This window comes from Oryctolagus cuniculus, chromosome 15 (genome assembly GCF_964237555.1).
Source record: "Oryctolagus cuniculus chromosome 15, mOryCun1.1, whole genome shotgun sequence".
NCBI lineage: Eukaryota > Metazoa > Chordata > Mammalia > Lagomorpha > Leporidae > Oryctolagus > Oryctolagus cuniculus.
Window position 1 is genome coordinate 86,326,110 of NC_091446.1, and position 19,491 is coordinate 86,345,600.

At 38.9% G+C, this 19,491-nt stretch overlaps 1 protein-coding gene and 1 long non-coding RNA gene across 3 annotated transcripts in view; one reads left to right on the forward strand and one right to left on the reverse strand.

Annotated features, from left to right (window-relative positions):
• The window catches only part of LOC100359069 (uncharacterized), a 195,356-nt gene that overhangs the window by 119,159 nt on the left and 56,706 nt on the right, over positions 1 to 19,491 (forward strand). The gene's annotated exons all lie outside the window — the stretch shown is intronic.
• On the reverse strand, positions 3,129 to 4,016 carry ORYCUNV1R1512 (vomeronasal 1 receptor oryCunV1R1512). Its single transcript, NM_001167201.1, is given in 1 exon segment — positions 3,129 to 4,016. A coding segment is annotated over 1 exon segment (888 nt).

Sequence of the window (19,491 nt, forward strand, 5' to 3'; positions counted from 1 at the left end):
TGCTGTGTTCCTGTCTGAAAACTCATGGAGTTTTTGGACTCAAAAGACTTCCATGGCCTTGGCAGCTCATGTCAAGAGCCTCAGGTGATCACTGATATCATAAATAAGAGCACCAATTGTTAAGTCAACAACAGGAGTCACTGTGCACTTACTCCCCATGTAGGACCTCTGTCCTTAATGAGTTGTACTATGAGAATCAACTGTAAAAACTTGTTTTCAAACAGTACTTCATACTTTGTGTGTCTATGGGGGTGAAAACAGTTGAAATCTCTACTTAGTATAGAGTTGGTTTTCTGTACATAAAGTCAATTAAAAACAAATCTTTATGAAGAATGGAATGGGGGAAGGAGTAGGAGATGGAATGGGAATGGGGATGGGAGGGCAGCTATGGGGGGAAGAACTTCTATATACCTAAAGCTGTACATATGAAATTTGTATTCATTAAATAAAAAATTTCTTTTAAAAAATAAAGTTATGTTTGAAGATGTTATGAAAAAATAATTTGGTGAATCAGAAGGGTTACTACTCAGAATACACGATTCTAGGCACTTTTATAGGCCATTAAATTTTATGCTTAATAGTTAAAAGCTCCAAACTATTAACATAAAGATTCATCTAAAAACATATATTTTCAACTATATCATGAGAGAAAAATCAACACAGAAATGAGTCATTTGCATTGATTCATTTAAATCAATGGATATGTACATAATAAAGGATGAACTACATAAACATAAAGATTAAGTAATTCATTCAATAGTTTAATTAAGCATAGAAATAAATTAGCAACATTTTAAAAAGGAAATAAAGGATAAATTGCCTTTTTAGAATCCAGATATAAGTGTTTAAATAGAAAGATACAGTAGGTATAAATTTTTTTGTTACATGCCTCATGGCAGGAATCCTGCAGATCTAATTTTCTGGGCACTGTAATGACAATAGAAACCATCAAGGAAAGTGTAATCATAGCAAGTGATATGTACCTACATGTACATTGCATGAAGATCATTTAAGTTAACTCATAATTTTAATAAGAAATCCAGGATTATTTTTGTAGATTCATGGAGGTGATAATGAGGAAAATGATGATTGAAGATAAAATCCTGAATTAGATAAATAATCCTACCAATACTAGTTTAATGTTATAGCAATACCATAATTTTGGACTTGTATATAGGTACTATTCTTGCCAAGGTAGTGTAATATTTTATAAGTTTATGAAAATGTGAAATTAGGTATAAAATATTACAATTTTTATATTCCACAAATTATCATTACCTTATAGTACAGTGAGGAAGAGGAGTGTATTCCAAAGAAAAAGAAAAAGATATTTCTCATGAAATACAGTTGTCTACTACAAAAAAGTCTATGTGAAAAATTATGTTGTATACTCTTGAAAATTATACTATTGGGTGACAATATTGTATAATATAACAACTTACAGTGAACAAAGTTAAAATTCATAAATGCTATTATATTCATTAAATACCTAATAAATTGGAGGAAAATTTTGAGGACTCCCAACTACAAAAATAAACCAAGAAAATGGTCCAAGGAAGGAACCAAACTAAGAAATAAGTTCTCCATTCATATAAGATTTATCAAAAGAGATGACAAATCTATTTGGGTTATTCAAATTAGAGAGATCAAAAGGAATTAAAAATAACTAAATTCAAATATTCCAAGGCTGTATCTCATTCATATGAGAAACAATCTTTCTATTATTTTTCAGACAAGAAATAACCTACCACAATAAAATTCCACAACACAGAAGCTTCAGACATAGGGATGGTATTTGTAAAATATAAGTCAATACAATGGAGATGGAGGAATCACAAAAAAAAAACATGAAAATAACAAGAAATTATATGCATAAAATACATACTTGGAAACACCAAGTAAATAACTGAAAATGTAGTTAACCTACTTAATATAAAACATGTTAAACAATAGACTGAGTGGAAAAAAGGCTACCGAATTGTCATATTGAGCACAATCTGTGCAAATACAGTAAAAAAAGAAAATAGAAGTTAGAAAATAAATCTACATAAAGAAATGTAAAAATGAGACAGAATTATATAATGTAGCTGTCTCTCTGGCTATACAAAAGAAACAAAAAACAATAGTCTAATTACTTATATAAATTTACAAAATTGACAAGGCACAAATCCATGAATTCAAAAGTTTAGTGTGTCAAAAAGTGAAAGTTTAATAAAAATACTTAAATCATTTCTATACTTTATAACAGCAGAGGAAGAAAGGACTCACATAAGTGAGAAAAGAAGGATGATAACCTACAAAAACAAAGCAAAATTCTCACAGTTTGTATAGTGTCAAAACAGAAATAAATATTATCAGATCATAGAGAAACTGTCATTACAGTTAGAATTGAATACTTAGTTAATATACTTCAATAAACAAAGGTAAATTTAGATTCCTTTCTTCAGTAAGAATATCGTTTCTTGAATTCTTAATGAAAGATTTTGTGATTACATACCGAAAGGAGCTTCATTAGGTTCACATTCCAAAAAGAAAAAGAAATGTTTTCCTACATTAAGTTAGGAAAGTGTAAGAAAAAGAAACTTCAATATATAGAGACCATTGAACTAAGAGAGGCATATAATCTTTGGCAGTGTCAAAGTAAAGAAAATATTTAGTACATATTAAAAATACCAGTAATGGGGTGGTTCTGTGAAGTAACAGGTAAAACTACCACCTGCACTGCCAGCAACCCATATGGGCACCAGTTCAAGTCCTGGCTGCTCCACTTCTAATCTAGCTCTCTGCTATGGTGTGAGAAAGCAGTGGGAGATGGCCCAAGTCCTTGGGCCCCTGCACCCAAGTGGAAGACCTGGAAGAAGCTCCTGGCTCCTGGCTTCAGATTGGCACAGCTTCTGCCATTGCAGCCATTTGGGGAGCAAACCAGTGGATAAAAGACCTCTCTCTCTCTCTCTGCCTCTGCCTCTCTATAACTCTTCCTTTCAAATAAATAAATAAATCTTTTAAAAACACAAGTAAAATTCTACGTATTTAAATTTTATTTTAAAGTCTTAGGTTTTAAAAATATTTAACAGATGCTAGAATTTCTTTTCAGATTTTTTCATCAACTTGTTAAAATTGATGTCATATCAATCATGTTTTTGAAAAATACCAATTATTCTTTTATCAGAACTAATAAACACCAAAGGACTAGCCATGGCATAGACATTAACCACAAGTCTCTGGACATCCCATATAACTGGATCATATTTTCCAAATATGGTTGAGAAGGATGAGATGATGATATCTAAACAGTACATTATCACAAAGAAACTAACCAGCAGCAGGACAGTCTGGGTTGCCCTTTTTGCTGGGGAGGTTCTTGGGGTAATGCTTGTGCTGTGAAGGTACTCAGACCTCCTCTCATGGCTTGATAAGAAAATCACCATGTATGCACTGGAGAGCAGCATGATTCCTACAAAGACGACATTCTGGGACAATGCAAGTGTCAAAAATATTTCCATGATGATGGGTTTCATTGAGGAAAGTGAGCAGTACATATTGATATTGAATAAATTAGTCATGTTGGAATGAGCTACAGTATAGATGATCATGTTACTATTGGAAGACAAGTTGAGGGACCAAAAACAGAAGAAAGCATAGCTAACATAATTTGTGAGTTTATGTTTAAATCTTGACAAGCAGAAGGTGCTGGGGCTGATGGTGATGACCTGGATGATGCTGAGGAGGCAGGTGGTACAGATGGACAGGCCCCTCATCACCCTGCTCATATAGAGCAAAGCCTTACATTTGAAGTCATTTGGAAAATTCAGCGACATGAACATGTCTGCAGATAATGTATCCAATGCAGTGAGTAGCATCACTATGTGAACAAAAGCCAAGTGGCAGGTGGTCAAATCAGTGGGCTTAGGCCTATGATTCTGGTAGATGTTGAAGATGTGGAAGAGAAGGAGAAAGGCATTGGCTAAGATTCCAATTCCAGCTTGGAAAAAATACACATTTTTTAGTGACAACATAATTGGGAATTTTGTCATCTTGACAGCACACAGGAAACATTTTAGATACCTGAAAAACAATAGAGACCTCCTATCATCATTGCTCTTTCTTTTTGTCATGAAAGTAATTACAAATTATCCTTTTTTATCTTCTTATTTTTAAAAAACAGAATATTTTATAGAAATTCTTTATCATAAAGTTTCTGTACTACTCTACAACAAATGAATTTTTCCATCATTTCCATTTTCTGAACCTTTTTATGACTTATCTATTTGTAGATTTCAAAAACTTTTGCAAAAAAATAAAATTATTTTTAATTTCATTTTTCTGTAAACTTTTTGAAGCATTCAATTTATACATATACACACAGTTCAAACATAAATCATACCCAGAAGTGAATGGCTGAAGTAAAAAATTCCTCTAAAAACACATGACATGTATTAGTTAACAAAGGATATATTTCATAGTTGATTAAATGGTTGTTGAAACATTTGTGTATCAGAACTAAATAACTGATTGCTCCAGAAACATGTGTCTGCACCCTCACCACAATATAAAACCAGGAAAAGCCCCAAGATCATATTAACTAAAGGAGTAACTGTTATTACATTTGAAGGATCATAATCAATTCAATTTCAAGAATATATTGATAAATGGAATAATATCTATGTAATTATTTTGGCTATATTTATATATAATTTTGGTGTTCTACCTCAAACATTATGAGCCATTCAGGAAAAGAGATAATTACAGGAAAGAGAGCAGAAAAGGATTTAAATATTTTCTTCTCCCACACAGTATACTTGGCTGATTCTCATATCCCTCATTGTCATATCTAACTCATATCCCTCATTCTGTAGATGCCCACCGTGCACTGAAACAGACTTGATCTTACAGATCATCAATTGTTCTATTTCCATTGAGGCTCTTGGTAACATGCAGACTGAGTTAGGAAAAATGTGGTTACTGTGGATGATCATTAATAGGCGGACTATAATCATTTACATAATTTCTTTTGAAAACTTTTCAAAATTCCCAAAACTAAGTGATCTACAAAAATATAAGAACCCCAAAATATCACTTACTATTTATTTGAATTTTAAAATTAATTTTGTATCTCATATTTTATGTGAGTAATCTGGCTGTCTAATTATGGAAGGATCACTGAATTCGCAACAATAGGCTACTGACCTGGGAGAAATAGAATACAGGGAAGTTTGAGTGTGGTCACCTATAACTTTGTCAATGTGAAATGGATGTAACTGGAAACCATTATACTTAGTGAAATAACCCAGTCCCAAAAAGACAAATACCATATGTTTTCTCTGATCTGTGGTAACAGAGTACCTAAAAGGTAACCTATAGAATTGTAATAGGCATTTTAAGATTTGATAATTGTTTACAGTCCTTGTCTCAACTCTCGAGGGACAGTGTTTTTCTCATGCTATTTGTTGAAACTTTACTTAGTATAGTATTAATCTTATGCGTATAAAGTTAACTGAAATTACATTTTGTAAAAAATAAGAATGAGGATATGAGAAGGAGAAGGAGGAAGAAGAAGGGTGAGATCATGTGCAGGAGAAAGAGTAAGGTAGAAACTATCAACATGGTCCTGATTCTGTATATAGGAAATACATGAAATTTGAATGCCTTAAATATAATTTTTTTTGACAGGCAGAGTGGACAGTGAGAGAGAGAGACAGAGAGAAAGGTCTTCCTTTTTGCCATTGGTTCACCCTCCAATGGCCGCCGCGGCCGGTGCACTGCGGCTGGTGCACCACGCTGACCCAATGGCAGGAGCCAGGTGCTTTTCCTGGTCTCCCATGTGGGTGCAGGGCCCAAGGACTTGGGCCATCCTCCACTGCACTCCCTGGCCACAGCAGAGAGCTGGCCTGGAAGAGCGGCAACCGGGACAGAATCCGGCGCCCCAGCTGGGACTAGAACCCGGTGTGCGGGGCCGCAAGGCGGAGGATTAACCTAGTGAGCCATGGCGCCGGCCTTAAATATAATTTTCAAAAATGAATAATTGGGTCCTTTTTTGAACAAAGTAAATGCTTTAAAATCTGAGGCTGAGAGTGAATTCCCTGAGCAATCTCAGGAGACAGAAAGTGTAGACAACATTCCCCCTCTTTATTCTGGCTTTCACTTTATACTCTAAAGTATTTATGTAATTATGAATTATTGTGAGGAAAATATCAGTAATTAAAAGATTGATGAAATCTCTGGTCTTAGATTAGGCATGCACATAAAACAGAAGCAATAAAATGACAGAGGGAAGCCACCTGCACAAATTCAACCATTATTTTTACACAAAGCATGTTTTTTTTAACTTTTATTTAATGAATATAAATTTCCAAAGTACGATTTATGGATTACAATGGCTTCCCCCACATACCGTCCCTCCCACCCACTACCCTCCCCTTTCCCACTCCCTCTCCCCTTCCATTCACATCAAGATTCATTTTCAATTATCTTAATATACAGAAGATCAGCTTAGTATACATTAAGTAAGGATTTCAACAGTTTGCTCACACAAAAACAAAAAGTGAAAAATAATAGATGATTTTTTTTAAATGATGATGAAATCAGATCAGACCTATTGTCATGTTTAATCCCAGTGAGAGTCAAGTTGGGAGTTGACAATTTCTTCTTCTTCTTTTTTTTTTTTTTTTTTTTTTAACAGAGGATCAGTTTAGTATACATTAGGTAAAGATTTCAACAGTTTGCACCCCCATAAAAACACAAAGTGAAATATATTGTTTGAGTACTCGTTATAGCATTAAATCTCAATACACAGCACATTAAGGACAGAGATCCTACATGAGGAGTAAGTGCACAGTGACTCCTGTTGTTGACTTTACCAATTGACACTCCTGTTTATGGCATCAGTAGTCTCCCTATGCTCCGGTCATGAGTTTCCAAGGCTATGGAAGTCCTCTGAGTTCTCCGATTCTTATCTTGTTTAGACAAGGTCATAGTCAAAGTGGAGGTTCTCTCCTCCCTTCAGAGAAAGGTACCTCCCTCTTTGAAGACCTGTTCTTTCCACTGGGATCTCACTCGCAGAGATCTTTTGCCAGAGTGTCTTGGCTTTCCATGCCTGAAATACTCTCATGGGCTTTTCAGCCAGATCCGAATGCCTTTAGGGCTGATTCTGAGGCCAGAGTACTATTTAGGACATCTGCCATTCTATGAGTCTGCTGAGTATCTCACTTCCCATGTTGGATCACTCTCCCCTTTATTTATTCCATCGGTTAGTGTTAGCAGGTACTAGACTTGTTTATGTGCTCCCTTTGACTCTTAGTCCTTTCATTATGATCAATTGTGAACTGAAATTGATCACTTGGAATAGTGAGATGGCATTGGCACATGCCACCTTGATGGGATTGAATTGGAATCCCCTGGTATGTTTCTAACTCTACCATTTGGGGCAAGTCAGCTTGAGCATGCCCCAAATTATACATCTCTTCCCTCTCTTATTCCCACTCTTATGTTATGATCAGCATAGCCCTGACTGTTAATGAACAACTTAATACATTATCCCTCTTAGTAGTTTTTTTGTCTGTTCTACTTAATATGACTGGTTTAATTCTGTAATTAATACACAGTTATTCTTAAGTGTTAAAAATTAACTGAAATGTGATCCCTGTTACACAAAGCATGTTTTAAAAAATTATTTACTCAAAAGACAGAAATATAGACCAACACACACACAGAGACAGAGTGACAGAGAGAGAGAGAGAGAGAGAGAGTTATCTTACATCCACTAGTTTACTCACCTCAGATGCTCACAAAAGCTGAGGCTGGGCCTGGCTAAAGACAGGGCTGAAGAACTCCATTTTGGTCTCTCACATGTATATCAGGGACCCAAGTACTTGAGCCATTTTGTGCTACTTTCTAGGTGCACTAGCAGCAGGAGGAAGATGGATCAGAAGCATGCAGTAACCAGGACTTGAACCAACATTCTTATATGGGATCCAGGGGTCCCAAGTGTCAGCTTAACCCACTGAAGCACAATGGTTACCTCAAGAAAAATACCTTTGATAAATGTCTTTTTTCATTTTTATCACAATATCAGTTATTAAAATATGGTTGTATTATAAGTGGTGAATTATGTTATTGGATGAATGATATTTGCAACTGGTAAAGATTTAAGAATATGTTATATATTATAAAATATACTATTTGATTTTCTTACTATGTTAAACACCAATGTTACTTCATCATAAATTTTACCATTTTTATTAGCATTGTAAGAGCTTTGAAACCAATGAAAGCATTAACAGGATAATGAGACTTTCAGATGAACAGATGTTGGGGAGTAGATTGATAACATTCATTGATGGAAATGAGTCAGTTGGCAGGTTCAAATACTTCTTCCACCATGATTAGCTCTACAAAGAGATTTTTTTATAAAATGGGCAAATTCCAGAAGAACAAATAGGGCAACCATCCAATAGCATTGACTAATTGCAATGTGTCACCTATTCCATGGAAACAGAACTTAATGCAGATGTATCTAAAAGCACAGAGTTAAAGATGAGGGTATTAATAATCCAACACATAGACTTTTCAGTCCCCTCAGAAAAATCATAGGTAGCAAAAGTGTCATTACAGAGGTAGAAGGCAGAAACTAGCAGTACAAGACTGCTACATAAGAAATCATACACTGGAGCCAGCATTGCGACACAGCTCATTTATTTATTTATTTATTTATTTTTTGACAGGCAGAGTGGACAGTGAGAGAGACAGAGATAAGGTCTTCCTTTTGCGGTTGGTTCACCCTCCAATGGCCGCCGCGGCTGGTGCGCTGCAGCCGGCGCACGGCGCTGATCTGATGGCAGGAGCCAGGTGCTTCTCCTGGTCTCCCATGGGGTGCAGGGCCCAAGCACTTGGGCCATCCTCCACTGCACTCCCTGGCCACAGCAGAGAGCTGGCCTGGAAGAGGGCAACCGGGACAGAATCCGGTGCCCCGACCGGGACTAGAACCCGGTGTGCCAGCGCCGCAAGGCGGAGGATTAGCCTAGTGAGCCGCGGCGCCGGCCGTGGCACGGCTCATAAAGCCACTGCCCGCAGTGCCAGCATCCCGCATGGGTGCTGGTGCAAGTCCAGGATGCCCTGCTTCTGATCTCCCAGCTATTTTGTCTAAGAAGGCAGCAGAAAGTATCCCAAGTGCTTGGGTCCCTGCTACCCACACTGGAGACCCAGAATAAGCTTCTGGCTCCTGGCTTTGGATAGGCCCAGCTCCAGCCACTGGGGCCATCTGGGGAGTGACCCAGCAGACAGAAGCTCTTCCTACTCTCCTTCTTTCTCTCTCTGTAACTATGTCTTACAAATCAATATATAGAAAAAAAAAATCATGCTATGGTTTTGAGGACATCCAAAAGTGCTCCATGAGAATGCATTTTTTAAAATCACCAGAATCAAGTTCACAATAGGAAGGTATAAAATCACGTATTTAAAAGCTAATAACTAGCCTACCTGTACCTCACTCTTATGAGGTGATAGCCATAGCTATGTCAAATGCCATGTACTCTATTCCTCTTATGTGTTACAAATTATTTTTTCTCACTTCTGTAAAAATTTCAATTTTATCAGTGTTAAGGTTTCAGTTTATTTTAAAAACCTAAATACCAAACTTAAATTTATTTAAAGAAAGTATTTGAAATTATACTGTTCATTTTCAAATACCATTCATCTAAACTAATACATTTAAAAATTTCATATATAATTCTATTGTATATTTCATATACAATAGAAAGTATTTCTAGATAAATTTCCGATAAGCAGAAGAATGTTATCAGCAATCACTATAGTGGGAAAAATGTTCATGGCCACCTGACAAATTCATTTTTGTTTTATATTAAGAATATTGCATGGCTTATTGGCCCTGAGGTGAAATAGTCCTAAAATTTTCTGAAATATTTTAAAATATTTCCAAGTGTAAGAGAACAAGATAAATACTACTAAAGCATGCTGAATTAGTTCAGGTTTGGTGTGTCTTACTAGGTCAAATTTACTAGCAAAAGAACTGTATATTAAATACAGATATATACTAGAATGAGAGGAACCAGATATGATTCCAATGCAAGTACATCAAAAATCATAAATATAATTCTGCAAACCTTCATTTATGGCTTTTACATAGTAATCATTTCATGTCTAGAAACATCAGCTGGGTTAATGGTAGAGCACTAACACTAATATCATGAGGAGAAAATTCTCCCAACATTGCCCTGAAAAGAATCCCGCTTCACCCCAGAATCCACGTGCTCTTGGAGCTCACCTTACACACAAAACAGAAACACACTCACCCATCTAAGCCTCTGATGTGAATCCATTATGAGATGAAACCCCAAGATGTGGTTATAGGGAAGGGATGGCATCAGCTCATCTCCCTCCAGGCCCATAACTGTCATTTCAAATTTAGAAGCAGGACTGCCCTGGTGTTGGCATCGTTAGAAATAGGAGCCACCTCAGGGAACAGTGAACTTTCCTGATTTCTGGAAGACAGCAGAGGAGAGCAGCTGGGTTCCACTGTTTTCACCTGTGGGTTCATTTCTCCAAGGCAGGCTTGTCTGGGCCGGTTGCCTGCTCTCAGTCCTTGTCAACAGATTCAAGTAAAACAGTATCCACAGTAACCTTTGCTTCAAAGCAAGTTCAAGCCACATATGATTTCTTAAGCTATCCCCATTGCTCTAAGAGGCTCCCAGTGGCATCCCAGGTTCTTCCTCTGTGGTGTCAGGATCTCAGTGAAACGATACAGCACCTGTAAATCAGGAAACTGCTCCCTCTGCCAATCCTACTCAGGAAAGGGGATCTTTCTTCCCCAGGGGACATATCTTCTGCATTGGTAGCAGAATACAGGCTGATTTCTTCTACCTCCTTCTGCTCCAGAGTAAGTGTATTTCAGCAGCATTGAGGTCCAGGGTCTGCCCTGTCCTTCTCAAGATAATTAATTCAGATGTGGTCACCCAGTCTCCTGTGTTGGTGTGTTCTGCCACTCGTCTTCCATTCTCCTCTACCAATTTCATTCACAGAGCTTTATATTTCACAAATGCATGAGTAGAGGAACTGCAGTTTACCAACTGACAAGTTTCCTGTTTCTGATACCCACCAGCCACCCCTTTGTTATGATACTCTAAGGTGAATAGTTAACCTGATTAGAACTGCTAAATCTGTGGTCCCCTTTATGAATCCATCACCCTCTGATTGTGAAGTGGTGACATTTATCTTCTCATAAACTGGACATAAACTTTCAGACTCTTGGGTCCATTAGGGTGGACTTCTGATGTACCCTGTTTGATCCAATCTGGACCAGTTATTGGTCTGATCTGTGTAAGGCCCACCTTTCCCATTCATATCTGAATCAGGGAGGATGCACTTGCTTATTAGAGATGGAGACTGCTGTGAAACAGACCAGCTAGTTCTTCACAACCAGGTTTGCTGAGTAGAGCTGCTGGCTCTCCTCCTTCATTTGCACCTGTTCTCTCTAGTCTTGTGTAGTTCTTCCTGAGCACAGGAAACCTAAGACTGATATAATGGGAAATAAGCAGAAAATCTTAACTTGAATTTAATCCGACTTATTAATATCCTCTTTATAGTTACAATTTTTTTTTGACAGGTAGAGTGGACAGTGAGAGAGACAGAGAGAAAGGTTTCCTTTGCTGTTGGTTCACCCTCCAATGGCCGCCGTGGCCGGCGCGCTGCGGCCGGCGCACCGCGCTGATCTGATGGCAAGAGCCAGGAGCCAGGTGCTTTTCCTGGTCTCCCATGGGGTGCAGGGCCCAAGCACCCGGGCCATCCTCCACTGCACTCCCCGGCCACAGCAGAGAGCTGGCCTGGAAGAGGGGCAACCGGGACAGAATCCAGCGCCCCTACCGGGTATAGTTACAATTTTTTATCTGCTGAAGAACGCTTCTCCTATCCAATGTCATGAAATTAAGAAATGTTCTAAAAGACCATTGCTTATACCATGAGAGCATTTCAGGCATGGAAAGCCAAGACACTGTGGCAAAAACTGTTCTGCATGAAAGATCTCTGTGACTGAGACCACAGTAGAAAGAAGGGGCCATCAAAGAAGGATGTACTTTTCTCTAAAGGGGGGAGAGAACATCCACTTTGATTACAGCCCTGTCTAAATACCAATGGAGTTTGTTTACTCAAAAGGCTTCCATAGCCTTAGCAGCTCATGTCAAGAGCCTTGGGTGGTCACTGACATAAAAAATAAGAGTGTTAATTGCTAAATTAACAACAAGAGTCACTGTGCACTTACTCCCATGTTGGACCTCTGTCCTTAATGAGATGTACTATGAAAATTAACGGTAAAATTTGTCTTCAAACTGTACTTTATACTTTGTGTGTCTGTGTGGGTGCCAACAGTTGAAATCTCTACTTAGTATAGAGTTGGTCTTCTGTATATAATTTCAATTAAAAATAAATCTTGGCCGGCGCCGCAGCTCACTAGGCTAATCCTCCGCCTAGTGGCGCTGGCACACAGGGTTCTAGTCCCGGTTGGGGCACCGGATTCTGTCCCAGTTGCCCCTCTTCCAGGCCAGCTCTCTGCTGTGGCCAGGGAGTGCAATGGAGGATGGCCCAGGTGCTAGGGCCCTGCACCCCATGGGAGACCAGGAGAAGCACCTGCCTCCTGCCATTGGATCACCGTGGTGCGCCGGCCGCGGCGGCCATTGGAGGGTGAACCAACGGCAAAGGAAGACCTTTCTCTCTGTCTCTCTCACTGTCCACTCTGCCTGTCAAAAAAATAAATAAATAAATCTTAATGAAGAATCAAATGGGAGAGGGAATAGGAGGTGGGATGGGAGTGGGAGTGGGAGGGTGGGAATGGAGGGGGAAGAACCCTTATATTCCTAAAAGCTGTGCATATGAAATTTGTATTCATTAAATGAAAACCTTCTAAAAATGCCATTTAAAAGTATTTCTATTTAGTGTTATATTCTTTCTGGAATGGAGTTTCCAAGATGGTATGTTTCAAATTTGATTTGATATATAAGGCTATCCAAAAGACTTAGCATTATTAACTTTTTATTTTAAAATTTACTTTAGTTGATAAATAATAACTGTGTTTTTATGGAGTGTGATGTGATGTTTGGACTCATATGTGCATCATGTAATGATGCAGTCAAGCTGATTACCAGATCCCTAAGTATCCAATTTAGTATCTTCTTGATGAGAACACTAAAAGTGTGTGCACACATGTATGTATGCATGTATAAATGCAAATTTACATTTGAGAGACAGAACCACAGAGAAAGACACAGAGCTTTTATGTACATGGTCACTACCCAAAAGTACAAAATGGCTGAGGCTGAAGTTGGATGAAACTGTTATCCAGGAAATTAATCCAGGTATCCTACATGGTTAGGAAGGACTGAACTATCTGATTTATCAGCTGCTACATTTCAAGGTTTATATTAGTGGGGTGCAGAAATCAGGACCACATACAAGACTCAAATCCAGGCACTTTGATTAGAGTTGCAGGTATCCCAAACAGAAACTTTCTGCTAGGCGAAATGCCCACTCCTAAAAATCTGTTCTTTCAGCAATGTGGAAATGCACAGTATACTGCTGACTGTGGTCATCATGCAGTGCAATCATTCACTATTCTTTTTATTCCAGTGGAATTTTTTTTGTCCTTCATTCAACATTTTCCCTTTCCAGACTCCTACCCTATGCCCCTTGTGAACGTCTGGTAATCAACTTTCTATTATCTTTCATTATTATTTCCATTACTGAAGGGACATAATACACCCTTTCCAGGCTGTTTAAGGGAATCCTCACAGCTTTTTTCCTATTTCATAGGATCCTTGCAAGCAAGAACTTGACTTCATGAAATAATCTCCAGTAGCACTGGATGCACAAATAGACTTGTCTCCCATACAATATAATTCCAGAGATCAAAGTAGGGAATGAAGTCACCTCAAGTGATGTAACTGTATACACATTGTTAATCACAATAGAAGGGGCCCTGGAATAGACAGAAATTTTGAGAAATGATAAGAGGAAAGAACACTGCTCGATCAGCAATGACTAACTAGTATTTACTAAGTACATAAGTCTATATTTCTGATAGAACATATTATTAAACATGTCATATATTTGATGCATTTATTTGTAAATAATTTGCCTTTCTGTCCCATAAACTGAAGTGAAAGCAAAGATTTGTACCTGTTTTCTTTACTTCCATGACCTGAACACCTAGAATAGTACTTGGCACATAGTAGAAAAGTGGTAATGTGTGCCAATGAATATAAATACTATGTCAATCTTTAGTGGCTGTGCGGGACAGCCGCACCAGTCGAACAGAACCTAAGGGATAGAGAGGGACCTAAAAGAGGGACAAGGGCACAGAGAATGGAGCCAAGACAACAAGACTGATCAAGGCTCGTTTATTCTAAAGTCCCAGCAGTATTTATACATAACCAGCTGCAGAACAAAGAAGCACAAAAGATAACAACATACGTAAGCAACTTATCGGGGCTTCCGGTGGCACAGATAATTTTAACAGAGCATTCTTGATTATCATCATCCTTCAGGATGTCATCCTCCTTCAGGATGGGAATATGTGACTTTCTTATCCCAGGAATTCCACAGGCCTAGATTAGCCTTGACTTGTCCAAAGGCTGCCTACAGTGACCATAGTTACTGTGCATCGATGCACACTAGTCCCTTCCTAAGCAAATTGTATGTATTCTAGTTTCTGCCTAAGCAATTTACATTTATTTTTATTTCTTAGTTTTCATAACATTACCAAGTAATCCCCTTATGATGGCTCCCCTAGCTCTGTTGCACTTTGGCAGAAAAAATGGAAAGGAATTGACCATGTGTGAAGAAGCCAATCATGTGGGATTACCTTACTTTATAATAGTATGCTCTTGTAAGAACTCACTCTAGCAGTTGGACAATAATCCTTTCCAAAGGAGGTGCTCCCCAATAACTGGTCACCTAGCACTAGGATACACCTCTAAAAGAGCACTATCATCCTCTAGAACAAAGCACCCACTATGTGAACTGTCAGGTACATTCTCAATCCATAGCGCCCCATGATCCAGCGTCTCCATCTCTGAGTCTGTATCCTAGGGTATCGAAATCAGTATGCTTATGTTTATTGCAGCATTATTCATAGAATCCAAAAGATTAACTTGGAGGTGTGCATCAACATTTGAATGAATAAGAACATGTGATATATCAACAAAACAGACTATCATTTCATCTTTAAGCAAAAGTAAGTTCTATCATTTATCACATAGATAGAACTGGGGAATGTTAGAGTAATTGAAATGAGCCAAACACAGAAAGAAATATGCTGTGAATTTTACTGACATGTAGGAACTAAAATAGCCAATAATCAAGACAAATAATTTTTTAATTCATATTTTAAAGCCATTTTGTACGAAAGCAGAACAAGTGAAAAATGGAGGCTTACACAAGTATATGAGGTTTAAAATGTATACAATCTAATGGGATGCTTCTTTTTTTGGCTTTACAATTTATTTAGTTTACTAGGAATTTGGTACAAGTCAGGATATAGCTGCATTCAATTCTGTGGTAGAAATAAAATGCGGCTCTAATATTCCATCTCTCCTCAGATCCAAGTTGTATTAGAATTTGTACTTTGCGGGGATGGCACTGTGGTGCAGTGGGTTAGAGCCCTGGTCTGAGGTGCTGGCATCCCATATGGGTGCTGGTTCTAGTCCTGGCTGCTCCTCTTCCTGTCCAGCTCTCTGTTGTGGCCTGGGATAGCAGTAGAAGATGGCCCAAGTCCTTGGGCCCCTGAACCCATGTTGGAGACCTGGAAGAAGCTCCTGGCTCTTGGCTTTAGATCGGCGCAGCTCCAGGCATTGCGGCCATCTAGGGAGTGAACCAGTGGATGGAGGACCTCTCTCTCTGTCTCTACCTCTCTATGTAACTCTGTCTTTTAAAAAAAATGTGCTTTGACTTATTTTGAAATGCTATGTTGAACCAATTTGCCGGCCCTTTCTGAAGTCCATACTTCAGTCATCTTCCTTTTATGGCTCTCACACCCTTGGGCCACTAGGAACCAGCTGTAGTCAACCCTTCAGCCAAATGCCAGACAGCTAGAGATAGCATTCCCTATGCCATGGAGCCCGAGAAATACTAACTCCACAGGAAACCCATGCAACCTTGCTAATCTCGTCCATTCCTGCTGGCTCTCTGTGAACTGCCCTTCAGTGCCCCAGATCACTGCTACTCTATCCTGGGTGCAGCTCCCCACATGTCCCTGCCTGGCATCCTTCTGTCATTTGGGTCTGTCAGTAACAAAGAAGTGTGCCTGTCATCTGTCCAAGGGTCATTGTTCTGTTCTGCTACCAAACATTCTTCAAATCTTCCAAAACTCATACACATGGTCATCTGTCTTGGGTGTTTTTCCAACTTCCCAACTGTATTTTGTGTGGAGACATGTGAATTAGGGATGCTTATTTAAAAATACACATACAGAAGTACAAAATCAGGCAAGAAAATAAATTTTAATTTAAAAAACAAACATAAATAAAAAGTACGAATTTTAAAATGTTGAAATTTACCAGAAAAATAGACAAAAACCAGAAAACTCAATTTTGAATAACTTTCTGAAACTCCTTTATAACACATTTAACCTGTCAATATTGCAGGAAGATTTGGAAAGACTTACTAAGTTTCCTTATGTAACAACTGAAAAAATATGTTTTCTGAGGTCTGTGGCTCCTAACACAGTGTTCATATTTTTCTATTTTATTTCTTAAATTCATTCAAAGGGACAAATGTCATGTATTTGATACATTCAGTTGTAAGAGCATGATACTTCCCTCTCTACTGCCACTTCATCCCTACTTCCTTTCTCATTTTTCAAAGGCATACTTTCAATTTACTTTACTATCATAAGTTTAACCTTCCACTACATAAAAAATTCCACAAGTAGTAGCAGTTGTTAAGTTGAGACAGTTCTAGCACCTTGGAATCCTCCCTAAGTAAACCAAAGTCTAATTTAAACTATGACAAAAATTAACCTTAGCCATTAGTGTCTAAATAGGAGTTGTCTATGGCTCAATCCACATAAGCCAAAAAACAGACTTTTTCTCATCAGGTAATATTTTTATTTTGGTTTGTTTTGTTTTTTAGAAACTTTTATTAAATAATTATAAATTTAAAAAAACTTCTTTTGGATTATAGCAGCTTTTACCCCCATATCCACCCTCCCACCTGCAAACCATGCCATCTCCGACTCCTTCTCCCATCCCATTCTTCATCAAGGTTAATTTTTATTTATCTTTATATACAGAAGATCAACTTAGTATATACTAAGTAAAGATTCCAACAGATTGCACCCACACAGACATACAAGGTATAAAGTACTGTTTGAATACTAGTTTTACCATTAACTGCATAGTACAGCACATTGAGGACAGAGATCCTACATGGGGAGTAAGAGCACAGTGACTCCCTTTGTTGATTTAACAATTTGACACTCTTGTTTATGACGTCAGTAATCACCCAAGGCTCTTGTCATGAGCTGCCAAGGCTATGGAAGCCTCTTGAGTTCACAAACTCTGACCTTATTTAGACAAAGCCATAATCAAAGTGGAAGTTCTCTCCTGCCTTCAGAGAAAGGCACCTCCTTCTTTGATGGCCAGTTCTTTCCACTGGGATCTCACTCACAGAGATCTTTCATTTAGGTCATTTTTTGCCAGAGTGTCTTGGCTTTCCATGCCTGAAATACTCTCATGGGCTTTTTAGTCAAACCCGAATGCCTTAAGGGCTGATTCTGAGGCCAGAGTGCTGCTTAGGGCATCTGCTGCTCTATGAATCTGCTGTGTATCCTGCTTCCCATGTTGGATCGTTCTCTCCTTTTTAATTCTATCAGTTAGTATTAGCAGACACTAGTCTTGTTTATGTGATCCCTTTGACACTTTAAGTTCATAACTGACCATAAAGATAGGATTAAGTGTCAACTTATCACTTTAACTAGTAAGGTGGCATTGGTACCTGCCAACTTAATGTGATTTGGAGTCCCATGGCATGTTTCTAGCTCTACCGTTGGTCGTAAGTCTGAGTGAGCATGAGCCGAACTGTACATCTCTTCCCTCTCTTATTCCCATTCTTTTTTTTTTTTTTTTTGAGGATATCTGCCAGGATTTTTTAAATTTATTTTTTAACTTTTATTTAATAAATATAAATTTCCACAGTACAGCTTTTGAATTACAGTGGCTTTTTCACCCCATAACTTCCCTCCCATCTACAACCCTCCCATCTCCTGCTCCCTCTCCCAATCCATTCACATCAAGATCCATTTCAATTATCTTTATATACAGAAGATCCACTTGGTATATATTAAGTAAAGATTTCAACAGTTTGCATCCACACAGAAACACAAAGTGTAAAGTACTGTTTGAGTACTAGTTACAGCATTAATTTACATTGTACAACACATTAAGGACAGAGATCCTACATGGGGATTAAGTGCACAGTGACTCCTGTTGTTGACTTAAATTTTCAATAGGCACATTTTCACAGAAACCCATGAAGAAGCAGCTTGAAGATTTAAAACCATAAGGCCCGAAGATGGCGGAATAGTGAGGGCGCGCACCGATAGTCCGGGAAAATTTAGTTTAATAAAAGGGGAGTTACGGTAGCCTCAGAAAAAAGAACCAGGAAAATATTGCAGACAAAACTCTTCTGGATCCAGTGGGCGTGAATCGGAGGACCTACTGGGAGAACAAGGTCGCCCACCGCGCGTGAAAGCCAAGCCGCAGGACCGAGCCGCGGGACTGAGCCGCGGAAGCCGAGCCGCGGGACTGAGCTGCGCAAGCTGCAGGGTCTGCGCGCAAGTGCTCGAAGGGGAGTGCAACAGCGGGGAGACTTGGGACGTCCAGGGCTCCGAGTCCACACATCGGCGCTGGAAGGGGAGCAGACCTGCGTGGAGAGCGTGGGAGCCCACAGTTCGGGACACCAGCGGCAGACTCAACACACCAGCACTAGAACGCGAGGTGAGCCGAACCTCAATAACCCGAGACACCGGCAGGCAAGCGGAGAGAGGAGACTAGAGGGAACGACCCCCAGGGCGGGGGGGACTTCACCAAGCTAACTGGAAGAGAGAGAGAGGGAAAAAAAAAAAGGTGACTGGTACGGACACGGGTTTCTCTCTCTCCGCTCACCTCTCAAGGGTGAGCAAGACAAAGAGCAGGCGCCATCTTGGACATACGTCATAAGCAGAGCGACCTCAGGTCTGCACCGGCCCTGAGCAAAGTAGCAGGGTATAAAATCAATGCACAAAAATCAACAGCCTTTGTATACACAGACAATGCCATGGCTGAGGAAGAACTTCTAAGATCAATCCCATTCACAATAGCTACAAAAACAATCAAATACCTTGGAATAAACTTAACCAAGAACATTGGAGAAACCCTTCAAGATATTGGCACAGGCAAAGAATTTCTGGAAAAGACCCGGGAGGCACAGGCAGTCAAAGCCAAAATCAACTAT